Source organism: Trachemys scripta, chromosome 1, assembly GCF_013100865.1.
Source record: "Trachemys scripta elegans isolate TJP31775 chromosome 1, CAS_Tse_1.0, whole genome shotgun sequence".
Classification (NCBI taxonomy): Eukaryota; Metazoa; Chordata; order Testudines; family Emydidae; genus Trachemys; species Trachemys scripta.
Window position 1 is genome coordinate 19,133,245 of NC_048298.1, and position 15,872 is coordinate 19,149,116.

At 42.1% G+C, this 15,872-nt stretch overlaps 1 protein-coding gene across 3 annotated transcripts in view; it reads left to right on the forward strand.

The window, feature by feature from the left end:
* PCLO (piccolo presynaptic cytomatrix protein) overlaps nt 1-15,872 on the forward strand; it is a 504,664-nt gene that overhangs the window by 327,035 nt on the left and 161,757 nt on the right. For all 3 annotated transcript variants that reach the window (XM_034765561.1, XM_034765570.1, XM_034765579.1), the window contains exon 9: nt 4,403-4,484. In XM_034765561.1, coding sequence (XP_034621452.1) covers nt 4,403-4,484 — 82 coding nt within the window. The remainder of the gene's footprint in view (nt 1-4,402; nt 4,485-15,872) is intronic.

The following is a 15,872-nucleotide window of genomic DNA, read 5'->3' on the forward strand; positions in this document are numbered from 1 at the left end:
CATGGGACTCAGACAGAACTTCTGTTGAAGGCAATAGTTCTTAATAGAAGAGTGCGTCACCAGAGCTAATCACAATTCCAGCCTTACACTCGTTGAGCACAAAGATTATGCAAGCTTAGAGCCACTGGCCTTCCTGACGTGAATGGAGCAAAATAGGGGCCATGATCCTGGTCCCATTCTGCATTGGAGATGGCTTTGCACAGAACAGCACATGTGCCCTTTCAAAGTGTTGCAATGGCAGCATTCCCACTGTGAGCTCTTACCTCTGCACTGCATCAAAGAAGACCATTATTTTATGTGTCACAGTCAGGCTTTGGGAATCAGGGCAGCAGAATCTGGCCCAAACTTTCAAGGTCGGGAAGAGATGTGACATCATTAAAAAGTGAGATCACCGAAGCTTTACAGGACTGATCCAAAGCCCATTGATTTCAATGGAAAGACTCTCAAAGACTTTAGATGAGGCCCCCACAGCAGAATTACTGGATATGCAGCACCAAGGAGAGAAACTCCTGTTGGTTGTCCTGTCCTCTGCACTATAGAATCTCCTGATTCTTGTGTCTTCCACTAAACCTAATTTTCATACAGAGAAGTGCCTGGGCATGATATGTCACTGTGGGAAAAAAAAGATGTCATAACTAAAATGATTTCCCATGTCACAATTTGAAAGAGCACCAGCAAATTTACCCGCCATTCCCAGCTGTTTAACAGCATAAAGATGATTCACTTTTCAGAGAGACTTCAGCTGACTAATAACATGAAACATGTGACCAGTGCCATGGGTTCTGGAGGGAACACTTCAGTCTCATTTAGTTTTTCATTTAACTCACTGGGTTAGAAACCGCGGGGGCCTGCTGAGTAATGTGCTGAAAAATGTGACCTGAGTCCAATGTCTGCTTAAAATATGAGGGTTGTGCATTGGAGTGCACACTGTAAGGGTGAAATTAAACTGTGACGGTCACTGCAGTGTCAGCTGTGAACTGGGAGTATTTTGAGTGGAGTGGCCTACACCTTCTTGAATGCTGTGAAAAGGGTCTTTGTAGCTGTTGTGTTGATTCATTGGCACCAACACCCCATCTGACTGGCACAGGGGGACTGCAGGTTCAGCCCTGTGACCTAGTTCTAGGTTTGGAGGGTGCAGATTTCCTCCACACATGCACTCTGTTCGTATAAACAACTGGCTTTTCCTCTCACATTTGCCAGATTTACACAGATTTACTCGTTTATGCCAGAGTAACCGAGAGGCAAATCAGATCTGAAGCCCCAACATTCAGGCTCTATGAGGGGAATAGAGTTCACCCTAAATGAATGACCAGGAACAGAATGTGTGAACAAATGACAATCTTGCCATGCTGGTGTTCTACATTGTTTGTAATAGATAAATATACTTTATATAAATGCACATGAGCGACTGGTTGATGTAAAAACACTCCTAATGATCAGAGATAACATAACCATTCCCACCAGCATTACCTATTTTCAGCAACATTTTTTTGCCATTCATTTTTCTGCCTCTTTCCTCTCAGCTCTGACACATACTATTCTGCAGCTAACAGCCTAATATGATCTTCAGTTTAAGCACTCTTTCCCACCAACAATAAAGGAGAATATGAAGACCTGGATGCCAATAAACTCTGATACTTTTATTCATAAGCGTATTTATTACCAAGATTTATACTGATCATAAAAGTCTGGAAATAGAAGTATTGAGAGAGCAACAGACTAATGCGAGTGCTGGTCTATATTCTCTGATATGCCTGTCAGTGAGACATGCAATACGGTGGTGTACATTTTGGGGATTATTATATATTCAAAAAATACAGATAAAATAAAATATATTGGAATTTGCAATTTATAGGCCAGAACCTCACCTGTGATAAATTGACATAACTCTGTTGATAAAAATGGAGCTATGTTGATTTATCCCAGCTAAAGATCTGCCCCAGTGTGCTTATAGCACTTCTTTGACTATTGCTTTACCTTAATTTTTTTTTAATACTCCAGTAGATATATACCTATAAAAATGATTCAGTGTAGCTTTCAGGCAATATAATTACAGTTAACCAACTTCTGTAAGATTTCAAATAGATTATTTTAATAATAATTTTACTTGCTATATTTTGCTAATAATAATTAAAACCAAGATTCTGATCACTTGTGTTCATTAAAATCCCATAGTACTTTGAGCAACAGTAGACATGGTAGATCCCGGTGTCTTGGCAAAATTCTAATTTAAGTAAGGCGATTCTGCATGCAGTAACAGCAGTCAGTTTTGACTTGTTCTGTAGTGCTCATATGCACTGTTAAACTCATGGGCTCCCCCTTAATTAGCTTTTATTTAAAAATCCGATTTCACAGCTCATTTTACGAGGCAAAACAGGATAAAGTAACTTGTGCAAGACTGTTCCCACTGAAATCAAAGGTAATTTGGTTACCGACTTCAATGGGGACAGTAGTTCAATTCTGTAGAGCTAGCGCTAGGATAGGAGGTAAGATCTAGTTTTCCTTCTTACCTCTGCTACTGACCTTCTGTGTGAATTTAGGCAAGTCACATCACCTCTCTGTTTTGCCTCCCACCTTGTGTGTGTTGTGTATTTAGCTTATAAACTCTTTGGGGCAGGGACTGTGTTGATAAATTATCTAGTACAATGGCTGTTGAAGCCTCTACATGCTACTTTAATCAAGGACCTTTCTATTACTCATTTGTCTAGGCTATACCAAACTTGCCCTTTTCGATTTGTACGAACAAGGGTCACATTTAAAATGTCTTCTAGTTCAAATGATTCTACTAATTTGAGAGAGATTCTTTATACTTAATATGAGGAATACTAATAGATCTAATAATATCCTCAAAGCAGTAGACACTTCTGAAGGGTGACCACTGTAGATGGATATAATAAGTGAGTAAATATGAAAATAGAATAGCAGTTTATCTCAGAAATCTTCAAAAGAAATCAAGATGGAATCCCATTGCACGCCTCACATAATTTGAAATTTGATCATAATCACTTACTGAGGCAAGACAACAGAGGGTTGTTGTGACTCAATCAGCAAATTAAATCAAAGGCAGTGAGGTCCAGGGGAGAAGGTACCAATAGTTTATTGTTATTAAATAAACTACTGAAACTGCATTACTGCTTGTATGCTGACCCATTGTGATATGATCATCTGTTTTTAAAAGTCTTGTCTAACCGAAGAATATGTGAGCCTGGCAGGAAATCCATTGCAAACAGATTTGTCATTTTGAGATACAGCTGCAAAATAGTTTCCTAACTCTATCTTTTATACTTCAGCTCACAAGGAAGTGGCTTAAACTCCACATGTGCAATTGATGATCATAGAAAAATAAAGGCAGGGAAATTGTGGATTCTGCTCTAACGCTGAAAGATGAAAATGGGGGACAAGTTGGGGTGAAAGTGTCATAGGCATAGTCTTGCATCAGTCTTTCCACATGGACCCTTTCAGCAGGGACAGACAGAAAGCATCTGTAACCCTCCGGTCGGTGTATGTCCCTCCCAGTGCCCGGTCCACAGGGGCTATGGATCTGTAACAGCTGGTAGCTTGAGAACATAGCACTGTAACACAAGCTGTAGAGACTCATGCTGTCAGCTCTGGAGATCCATGCTGTCAGCCAAAATGGCGATTGTCACACATATAAATGATATTCCTAAAAGTTTTAGGCTGGGATTTTCAAAGGAACTTTAAATCTTGGCAGTCATTGGGGGTTAGGCATCATTCTTTGAAAAGACCAGCCTTCAAGAATTAACTAATGCAATTAAAGAAGGAGTCTGAGGTTCAGGTGAGAGAGGAAATAAAATACATGCTTATAGATGAGACTGAAAAAGAGTAAGAGCCCCATCTGACTATATAACTTGTGCTTCGTTTATTGTACTATGGTGAGGGGTATGTTAGCAATGCCCAAGATGGGGAAAGATTCATTCAGAATGTGTATTTTTGGTGAGACCAAAGCAATACCTCATGGACCTTTATACATATATCCACACCTTCATCTTAGGCCTCTGTTTGCATTCCAACCTTCTCCTTATGCATTACACAAATCCCATGGTCAAAGGACCAACAGTCATGCTGCTTTATGGGTTCCATTAGGGATGTGATAGAACGAAGTAGACAATTTCAAGTCCCTAGGAAATTAAACCAAAACTAAAGCCGGCCTTAAAATTACTTTAGTAATATGGAAGTAATGCCCAAACAATCATGTACCTGTTAATTTGTGGGTTAAAACTCTGGGGAATGATTGAACAAGGATGAGATATAGTTGTCAAATATCCCCCAACCAGATATATGTTTCGTAGGAGCGTTGGTTGTATGATTGGCTTTTTTAAGTTGTTATTAAAATGGACATGCTGTACATTTTTTTATGACATGCATGTTTTATGTTCCTCAGATAAATGGGAAGCCTCTTCAGTACATTTTCCCTCATGCAAGACTCAAACTACTGAGAGACCCAAAGGATCACACTGTATCAGGTAAAAATAAAAAATAATAAAACCCAAACAAAATTTACACCTGGTTTTATTAGAATGCTTATTAAGTAGCATGCATTGATTTGCGATGCTAATGATGGTTGCTCAGTCCTGTGTGGCAGGAAATGTACTGCTCATCTTATATGTTTTTAGTGATAACAGAAAACAGTGACCTACAAAAAGGGCCATGGGACTTTGTTAAAATAGATAAATTACTGTAAACAATTTGATTCTGAAAACACATAAGCAACTTGGCTATATTAGTGAGACATATCCAGAGGCTGTATGTCTGTCACTCTCTATATGTCTGTCCTCTTCATATGACAATCTCATATAGAATTTAATAGGGATGAAGCCATTAAGGATCTAAAGAAATTGAATAGACTTGTGTAAAAATTCAAAACTTTCAGAATTTTATGAAGAATTCTGCCCTTTCTATAGAGTTTCTGGAACTACCCTAGAGAAGCAGTATAATTCTTTATTAAATTATATCAGATACTTAAAAAACCTATAGAAAAGTTATTGCTTTCTGTTATATTCTATAGAAACTTTTCTCCCTCGTCATCCCTTCATGATGTGTGTGTGTGTGTGTGTGTGTAGAGAGTGAAAGAGACCAGCTGAGAGCGGATATGTGTTATTTTGTATCCTATTACACGCTCTACAGCTGGTGAATCAGGACCAGTGCTGTAATACGATTCTTCTATGTCAGAGTGTAAAACACCTTATATATCAAGATCTAATAGGTGCTAGGTCTGTTTGTTGTTTTTTTCAGAATTGTACATTTTTTAATAAGAGAGTGTATTGATTAGGAATTAAGTGTTTTTCTGTGGAGATACACGCTATTTATATTCTGCCAGTGGTATGTAATTTAGGCTTTTGTGGTTTTGTTGCAGAACAATCAGACTTTCTTTTAACTACTATTGAAAATTCTAATAGCATATGTCAAAATCCACTTCTGTCTAGAAGTAATTACTTGTTGCCAACCACTGGTTTCTCTCCAGCATTTAATTGGAAGTAGCATCATGTTTCATTGCATTGCTATATAATGCTTTCCCAGCATTTTTGGCCGAAAATCTCAAGTATTTTTTCATATCCTCCCCCTGTCTTTCAGGCATGTAAATAAGTGGGGCACTCCCATGTGTCCCCTTGTGTCTGGGGTGCATCCGTACTGCTCTGATTTGTATCCTCCCTCTTCCAGGCCCTTTTAAACAGACTCTACACATTTACTCATCCAATCACCACCCTTATTGGGCCTGGCTTCATTTAGACAAATTAACTCAAAAAGCAAAACTCAAAGTCCCCAAAGTCCATCCCAAGGCACAGCTTTTACCTCAGAGCCTGGTGTTTACAGGGTCCTTTTATCAGCTCTTAGGAGGTAGGGTGACCAGACAGAAAGTGTGAAAAATCAGGACGGGGTGGGGGGTAATAGGAGCCTATATAAGAAAAAGACCCAAAAATCAGGACTGTCCCTATAAAATCGGGACATCTGGTCACCCTATTAGGAGGTGTCCCATTCTAGGGTTTGGCTTGCCTCTGCCTTGCTCAGAGCTGACTCTCTTGCAGACGTCCCAGAGTCAGCTCCCGCTTCAAGAACTGCTTCAGGGCTCTTATAAGGAACCAGCTGCTTGAAGTTCCCTCCCTGGTTCAGGTATTTCTGGTTGGCTCATTTAGCAAGTCTGCTCCAAGGTTCAAGTCTCCTGCAAGCAGCTCTTTTGCTCCCTTTCACAAGGCGTTACAGCAGTTTTCTCTCTATGTACTCCCTCCATTAATTCTACAAAACAGATATCGCACCCACTAATTAATTTAAAATACGTAGCTCTCCCACTATGCCAGGCTACAGAGTTTAAAAAGACAGTTCATACCCTTTGTACAGCCCTGGGCTCCTGAAGTCAATTGGAGTTACTTGTAATCCTCCTGGGGATTTCTTGCCCTGCAGGGAAATGAATAATGCTGAGATCCAAGCTGTTCTCTTCCTGCAGACCAGCTGGAATTATAGCTGCATGAAACTAGTTACCTCATGGTTTTATTTTGCAGTGGGCCCGATTCACTCACCACGGTTGTGTGCTGTTATTTACACTTCCGCACACGGAGTATAAACTGCAACTGCCTAACCTGAATCCTCCACTGGCTCACACCAATGGCCGCATTTCACACCCACTGTGCACAAATGTAAATCACCATGCAGGAGGAGAAGCGATGGAAAATCATGCTGTGTATATTTAATTCCCCTTCACCTTCTGATACTCTCACTGTGAAGGGTTATTTTTCTCCATCTCCCCTTCAGCCACTGTGATAATGTGCTAAATAGTGGGCACTTGCCATTCACAAGAGAAATCACCATCGAGAATGGTACAACTTGCCTATGGGAATCAGTAGCTTTCAATCTAAAAATATTTGTGTGTATTGTACATGGGCTCATGGGCTCCTTATTGGTGGGTTAGCACAAGCAGGCGGAGTTCCTGGAATGGTGATACAGGCCATGAGCTCAGTAAACAACAGAGTAACGTGAATGTATTGCTGGAAGAGAATTCAGAGGTACCTCTCCTGGTGCTACCGGTGCCTACTGGTACACGATAGCTTCACTTTCTCACTCGGGCTGGAAGAACACTCCCTAAAGTTCCTCCCAGTTACTTCCTGACACGAGGCCCTTCCCCTCTGGGAGAAGCTATAGTTTGTAGATGTGGCACACAGAGACCTAACCACCAAAACTGGGGCCAGATTTTCAGAACAGTTCAGCATGTTAGGTGAACGCTTCATGTCCTTTGAACATCTGTTCATCGGTGTCACGCTGGGAGCGGCTGGGTCCTGAGGCTCCTTGAGAATCCAGCCCAATGAAGGATTGCCGTCCCTGAGTTACTGGGAAACGGAGCATAATGTGGTAGAAAGGCTAAGATCCCAAACAGAGAAAAGAGGAGAGCAGTGACTCTTATATATATTCCCTCCTATCCCAGGGATGTCTGGGGCACTGCCACTGCACAGTGTTTAGGATAGGATGGCATGGAGCCTGCTGATTTGTTAAATGGTGGGTTTCAAGTGGAAATTTACTTATTGCTGCTTGGAGCAGAAGATATTCTCTTCTCTCTCTCTCTCTCTCTCTCCCCCCCCCCCCCCCCCCCATGACTTCTGTCTCCCTTGCACATCAGGTAGGTTGCAAATGCAGGAGGATGGTAGTTAGCCAAAGGCAGGACAGCTGCTGTCAGGGAGGAGGTAGGCAGGAAAACACTTGAAGGCTTGAGATTTGCATATTTCATTCCTCACATATCTTTGAGGTAAATGGAATTTTGGGCCCCCTTTGCATGCCAGCCTTTCCTCACCCTGCTCGTCTGAGGAGGAAAACTGGTAGAAATGCAGCAAATGTAAACATGCAGAGTTTTCTGCTGGGTTTTTATGATCTTGGGTGGTCTCTCCCAGGAGCCACATTCCCCAGCTCCTATTTGCTATTATAAAAATGAATTGTTTGACCAACCAATACCAATGAACTGCAGGTGACTAGTTCTAGTTATCATCCAAAGAGTGAATGAAGCTGTTTATATAATACCAGAGGCAGAGGAGATCTTAGAAAGCTTTTATACAGTGCCAGATCATTTAAAATTGTAATAATTAACTAATACATATCTTAGAAATCACACCAGCCCCACCACAGCAGAGGTGGCACAGCAGCAAGATAATTGGATGATCCCCTATATAACATGCATCTTATTTAAAAAACAAAACCAAAAACAAAGCAGAGGTGTCAGAATATTCAGCCAGTCAGATGATGTGATCAGCTAAATTTGTAAGCTATTTGGGGCAAAGATGTTCAGTTATTATACGTTTGTACAGTGCCTAGCACAACAGAGCCGTGGCTCAATTGAAGGTAATAGAGGCTATAAATGTTAAATATTAACAGTCTCAGATCTGTTTAAATCCTTTTCAAACAGTCTGGAGTGATCCTGCATACCTAGTACACAGTCTTTTTTAAAGTGAAAGCAGACAATACAACAGTCACATTACTTCCAGAGTTGCGGCCCTGCTGGGCCTATGCCTTAGGCTGTCTCAGTGCACACCCAAAAGTTTCCCTCAGATTTTGCCAGGAGAGTGAGGTGCTGAAGGCAGGGGCATGCCATCTCTGTATGCAAAGCATGCACTCCATGGCCTCTATGCCTGACCGGTTATATGTTGTCCAACTGGAGGGCTGTGGACTGGATCCAGCTCCCAGGATGGTTCTGTCTGGCCTTCATGAGGGATGCTATTTTGTAGAACAAAATGGCATCCTCCACAGAGAATGACCTTGTACACACCATACGTGCAAGCTACTCCTGCACAGAGGATGCCATTTTGGACTGCTTAAGGCCTACAAGGGAGTTGTTGCATGTCTTACTAAAACTGGCACAGCATGCCATTGGCTGATGGAACGAAGGACTGGACCCCTAACGATCAATTAGTTTTCAGTCCTGTGAGAGGCTACTAAGATCGGAGTGTGACTGATCTGTGGGAAAACTGAATGGATCTTTCCAAACTGACCCTCTTTTTCTGTATCATGCACCATCCCCTAGAGCTCTCAGCTCTTCTCTGTAGTGCAGGAAGATTTATCATACAAAATGTCCTCAATACATTTGCCAAAGCCCAGCAAGTGGCCTTTTACTGCTAGGCCTGAATAAATTGCTGAAAGGTTTTGTCTCTAAAGATTCATTAATAGTTTTCAATACATTTGGAAGGAATTGGCATCATTGTGCAGCTCAGATGCCAAAGCAATGATGGCAGGGATCAGAGAATGATAATGTAGCAGCATTTCATGATCCAGAAACACACTGCTTGTTTTCACTCAAAGTTTACTTGTCTCTTATGGGTCCTTGGCCACAGCCAGCAAGAGAGTTCTTTTTAGCATGCCAGCATCTTCCCTTCTGGTGTTTAAAATGGAGTGGTTACAGTTGGAATAAAAGAGGGCAGGGGTGGCTGCCTGAGATAACAAGGGCGCTGGCAGTAGCTGCTGCAAATGTTGCAAGAGGGACACATACACATTATGTTCCTCCTCCTGATCACAAGACCCTTTCTCATGCAAGATGAAGGCTCAGCATGGCAGGAAATCTCAATAGCTCTGCATGTCCTGCTACATCCAAGTATGGGGTAGCCCATGGCTGCAGCGTATCATCATGTGGGACTGAATTACAGTGCTACAGGCAATGATCCTTTCCCAAATGTACGGTGTCAAGATGTCATCTTTCCAGTTCTGTGCCTGCTGGACAAAAAGCACCTGTTAGCTGCAAGGCTGTCTGTGCTGCAGAACACCCTCCCTGCTGCCCCTTTTGTGCAGGCAGAGCAGCGGTACAGGGAGGAGTCTGCACTGAATATGCTAGTTAGGTTCTGGGCAGAGGCTAGGCTCTTGGATTGTCACTTCTGCAGATCTAGTGTTCAAGAAACCACACACAGGAGAGACTGGGCTGACATGTCTGCAAAGAGGCTTCAGAGGTTTGACGGGTTAGTTTCTCACTTCTCCCCCACCCCCGCCATCAAAATCAGACGTAATACCCAGGCCGAGCAAATTTACTGGGCATTTGTTCAGGGAGGTTGGGGTGGATTTAACACAATTTTCATGTATCAGGCCTACATTGCTAGACTTTCTTCCTAGTGCATATATTTTGAATTATTTCAGCTTCAAGTCAGTTCTGACAACAAAACCATAGATTAAAATGCAGACATGCAGTGAACATAAGGAACTATTAACAGTCCGATAACAAGTGCATGGAACACAGGTACAGTCCAGGTTTAGCCTGGGGTGGCGGCCCTGAATATAAGGGAATGGGATATAACTTGTTCCTGATGCTTCACCCAGAGCTGGTGCTAGCCCACTGGGGGCCCTAAGCAGGAATATTTCTCCCCCCCCCATACTAAAAAAGTGAATAGGGGGCCCCCTTGAGCTGCTCGAAGCCCTAAGCAATTGCTTAGTCTGCTTATGCCTAGTGCTGGCTTTGAGTCCACCCTTCATGTAGGGGCAGATGCCTCCATCCGGGAGTGTATGTGGGGTGCCCCTGCTTCCATGGGCCCAATAACCTGGAGACTGGAGATGATCCTTCCTACAAGAATTGCCCTGCCCTTCCCTAGAGACCGGCACACAAGCTCTCCCTGATCACGCACACAGACACACACAGGTGCGGGGAGTGGTTTATCCCTAAACATTGATGATCCCAACTCATGGACCTCTTCCCATTCTAAGGGAAATGAAAAGCAAGTAAACATGAGGGGAACGGAAGGGAATACAGATTTACGTGGCCAGGATCATCCTGTGGGCTTCGCCATTGCAAGCAGTGAGGGAAGGTGGGGCTGGGTCACTTAATGAACCTAGGTAGAGGATGAAGATGTTTGTTATGTTACTTAATGCACTGCTAGAAAGTGCTCCGATACTACAGTGATAGGGCAACAAATCTGGTTATGCGTCTATGCCGCTAAGTCTTCAAATTGTGTTGTCCATCAAGAAGATATGACTATCCTGCATCATAGATTCCAAGCTATAAGCGACGATTGGGACCATTTAGTCTGATCACCTGTATAATACAGGCCATTGATCTTTTCTGAGTTGATTCCTGTTTGAACTAGAGCATATGAAATGTATCTAGCTGTTTAATGGGCTTCTAAATTTATTTGTAAATGAATGAGCATGAAGCTTATTTGATTAAATAAGCTGAGGGTCCTCAATTCCTGTGGCAGTCAGTCTGAGTTGTGCTCACTGCTCGGCACTTATGAAAATCAGGCCAATCTGGAATAAGGGGTGTGTTGTTTTTTTTTCAAAATTCACTAACGGCTAGTGGGGAGAACCCCTAACCTCTAACACTGCGTTAGCATGTCACTGTATTTTTAGCACGGATGAATAGCAGTTGAGGAATGGCCACTGAGTAGGGTTCTTGTGCCACAGCTCACAAATCAATACTTACTGTGAAATCCTTAGGCAGAAGTAAACGAAAAATAGATTCCCAGTCCTAAATCTAGTCCTGAATTGTTAAGGACACTAGGACAAAGACAGCCCTCATTTATGCCCATGTAACCTCAATGAGTTCAATTAAGTTGCATAGTAGTAACTGAGGGCTGAATTGGAGAGGCAGGGGGATGATATATCTAAATCTTAATAGTCATTATACAGTGCAAATTAATTAGATGTCACCTTTCTGGGTAAACAAGCAACATGTTTATGCACGTATGTGTTTACCTAGAAATATTTTATAGGCTTTTATTTCGTGTCTGTGATTGCCTCTCTAAATAGCTCTTTATTCTGAATGCCCTAAAAAGTGTTTTAAAAAGTAAGTTCCATCATTCAGCAGCTTAATAGCCTGTGTACTTTCCTCTTTTAGAACATGATCATCTCTTGAGTGTGTGTCATAGTGTGTGGGGATTTTTTGAGAAGAGAATATACCCTTTACCCTTGAAGGTTCATGCCTGGTATCTTACAGTCTGGACTAGAGAAGACATTGGAAAAATAAAGCAGGAGGGTGGAAGGCAGATTCCCACAGAGAAGAAAGTGAGGTTAAAATTTTAGGCACATATGAGTGATATAAGTACACAAAGCTTGTCAAGAACATTAGGGAAAATTAGAAACCCAGGAAATGCTGAGGTAAGGTTGCACTTCTCAGATAAGCTCTTAAACTATCATAACTACCACAAGAGAAGGCAGCATGCCATCTTCCCTTCCTTATACGGAGACTATCAAAAATGTACAGTGTGCAGCTTTGGTTTAATAATTTGTCTCATCCATTCATGTCTCCAGTTACTAAGTATGATTCATGGAAGTGCTTTAAGAGCATGTTCTGGGGGTATGAAATTTATATATGCAGACATGCTAGCACAGTCAAATGATATTTAAGGAACTGGCTGTCGCATGAGATCACAGAGCTCTTTACTTTGAGGTGCTGAACACCTATTACAACTGGGTGCACCTTCCAGGATTGAGCCCTTTATAATGATTTGAGAACAATTGCCTTCAGTGTTGGTCTATGGATGGATAAGGTGGTAGTAGTAGCCTGGGTGCCTTATTTGACAAGGGCAATGCTAATTCTGCCTTTCCTGAGCTTCTATGTTTTTAACCTCTAATATTCTTGACAGGTAATATGCACTCAACTCACGTATGCACTCTTGCCACCTTAGTGGCACTTCAGCTAAGGTTTTTCTGTGGAAATTTCCTTAGCCTTCAAAAAATACAGTCGTATGATCTGCTGGAGAAAATTTGTTTTACTGCAAACTTTAAGAGCTCCACAAGAAGGGAGGTCAAGCTGACCTAAGGAAGTTTTTCTTTTTATGTGGCATCTCCATTACTGGAGATTTGCAGCCATGGTAGCCCATTCTGTATGATCCGCTGCTAATCTCATTGTGAAGGAATAGTCTTCTTCATCCACTCAGGATACCACATTATCCATCCAAGATTTTCTTTTTTTGCCTCACGTTCTTCTTCCATCAACCGTCCCTGGAACATGGATCACCCACTGAACTGCTTCAAATGAAGTTCAAGGTGGGGAAAATCAAGCCTGAGGGCTCTAGCTCGACATGCAAAAACTGAGATGCCCGAAATCAATGGCCGCTTCTGACAAGAACAGTTATTGATTACACTGGTCTACAATTTTTGAGAAGTCATCTGCTTCAGAGATAAAATGTGCTATTGATTATGTATTTTGATGTGCTGAATTCAAATATGACAATTAAAACAATTGATTGGCTACTGTTTCGAAGATATTTAAGTTTTTACATTTTATGTCTATGTATATTGTGTAGATAGTAGAGTTTTAATCATAAATTGTAAACCTAGGTCTTTTCATGTGTTTATGGTTGCTTTACATGATAATATTTCACCTGTCCTGTTTATGTAACACTTTAAAAATCAGCAAAAGGTTATATAAATATAATTTATTATGAAACAAAAGGCAAAACACTATTATGTACATAGTTTAGTCCTATTCAGTGTCTACTCGGTGCTTCTTGGCTTGTCTCTTGTATTCATGAAATGGAGCATCTCTTGTCACTGTCCAGCAATAGTCTGCAAGCATTGATGGGCTCCATTTGCCCTGATAGCGTTTCTCCATTGTTGCAATGTCCTGGTGAAATCGCTCGCCGTGCTCGTAGCTCACTGCTCCGCAGTTCGGTGGAAAAAAATCTAGATGAGAGTGCAAAAAATGTATCTTTAGTGTTAAAAATGTTGCACCCAAGGCTTTTGTATGCCTCGAGGAGGTTTTCCACCAACAACCTGTAGTTGTCTGCCTCGTTGTTTCCGAGAAAATTTATTGCCACTAACTGAAAGGCTTTCCATGCCGTCTTTTCCTTGCCATGCAGTGCATGGTCAAATACATCATCTTAAAGAAGTTCACGAATCTGAGGACCAACAAAGACACCTTCCTTTATCTTAGCTTCACTTAACCTTGGAAATTTTCCATGGAGGTACTTGAAAGCTGCTTGTGTTTTGTCAATGGCCTTGACAAAGCTCTTCATCAGACCCAGCTTGATGTGTAAGGATGGTAACAAAATCTTCCTTGATTCAACAAGTGGTGGATGCTGAACACTTTTCCTCCCAGGCTCCAATGACTGTTGGAGTGGCCAATCTTTCTTGATGTAGTGGGAATCTCTTGCACGACTATCCCATTCGCAGAGAAAACAGCAGTACTTTGTGTATCCAGTCTGCAGACCAGGCAAGAGAGCAACAACCTTCAAATCGCCACAAAAAGCTGGCACCGATGTTGGTCATAGTTTATGCACCTCAAAAGTTGTTTCATGTTGTCATAGGTTTCCTTCATATGGACTGAATGACCAACTGGAATTGATGGCAAAACATTGCCATTATGCAGTAAAACAGCTTTAAGACTCATCTTCGATGAATCAATGAACAGTCTCCACTCATCTGGATCGTGAACGATGTTGAGGGCTGCCATCACACCATCGATGTTGTTGCAGGCTACAAGATCACCTTCCATAAAGAAGAATGGGACAAGATCCTTTTGACAGTCACGGAACATGGAAACCCTAACATCACCTGCCAGGAGATTCCACTGCTGTAGTCTGGAGCCCAACAGCTCTGCCTTACTCTTGGGTAGTTCCAAATCCCTGAAAATGTCATTCAGTTCACCTTGTGTTATGAGGTGTGGTTCAGAGGAGGAGGATGGGAGAAAATGTGGGTCCTGTGACATTGATGGTTCAGGACCAGAAGTTTCATCCTCTTCCTCTTCCTCATCTGACTCAAGTGAGAATGATTCTGGTGCATCAGGAACCAGCAGTCCTTCTCCGTGGGGTACTGGGCGTACAGCTGATGGAATGTTTAGATAATGCACAGTCCACTTTTTCTTCTTTGACACACCTTTCCCAACTGGAGGCACCATGCAGAAGTAACAATTGCTGGTATGATCTGTTGGCTCTCTCCAAATCATTGGCACTGCAAAAGGCATAGATTTCCTTTTCCTGTTCAACCACTGGCGAAGATTTATTGCACAAGTGTTGCAGCATATGTGTGGGGCCCACCTCTTGTCCTGATCTCCAGTTTTGCAGCCAAAATAAAGGTGATAGGCTTTCTTAACCATAGTGGTTATACTGTGCTTTTGTGATGCAAAAGTCACTTCACCACAAACATAGCAGAAGTTATCTGCACTGTTCACACAAGTACGAGGCATCTCTGCTCACTTTGGCTAAACAGAAATGTGTCCCTTTGCAAAATCAAACACTGACAAATGAGAGCACGACACTGCATGATTTCTAGAGCTGATCTAGGGCAATTTCTTCAGCAGAGTGATGTAAGCTTTGTTATGATTGCATCATCCATGACGTCTAGGAATAACATGATGCAATTCATATCATGTGTGACGCAATACCAGCTTCAGATTGCATCATTCATTGTTTTGCCTAAAAAGCAAGTACTGTCCAAACCCAGTTATAGATTTATTCATAGATCCAGTCAAAGATGTATTTTAGTCATTTCTGGTTTAAATTGAGATCCCTTCCCTTTATAACTCACTTATCCTCCGCCATTCCCAAGTCAAGGGTTGTATATACTGACCCAATAGCATATCTTGAAAACTAGAGCCAATCAACAATTTTAAGCAAACAATTTTAATTTTCGTTCTCAGTGACCCAGAATTAGTAAAGTTTGACTACATTTATTTCAGAAGCATTTTGGCTGTAGAGCAGTGTTATTTGTATTGTAGTGGCACCTAGCAGCCCCAATCATAGATCAGGACCCCATTGTGCTAGGGCAGGGATCAGCGAACTTTGGCACATGGCCCAACAGGGAAAGCCGCTAGAGGGCCAGGTCGGTTTGTTTACCTGCAGCGTCCGCAGGTTCGGCCGATCGCGGCTCCCACTGGCCGCAGTTCACTGTTCCAGGCCAATGGGGGCTGCTGGAAGCGGCGGCCAGCACATCCCTCAGCCCACGCTGCGATCGGCCGAACCTGC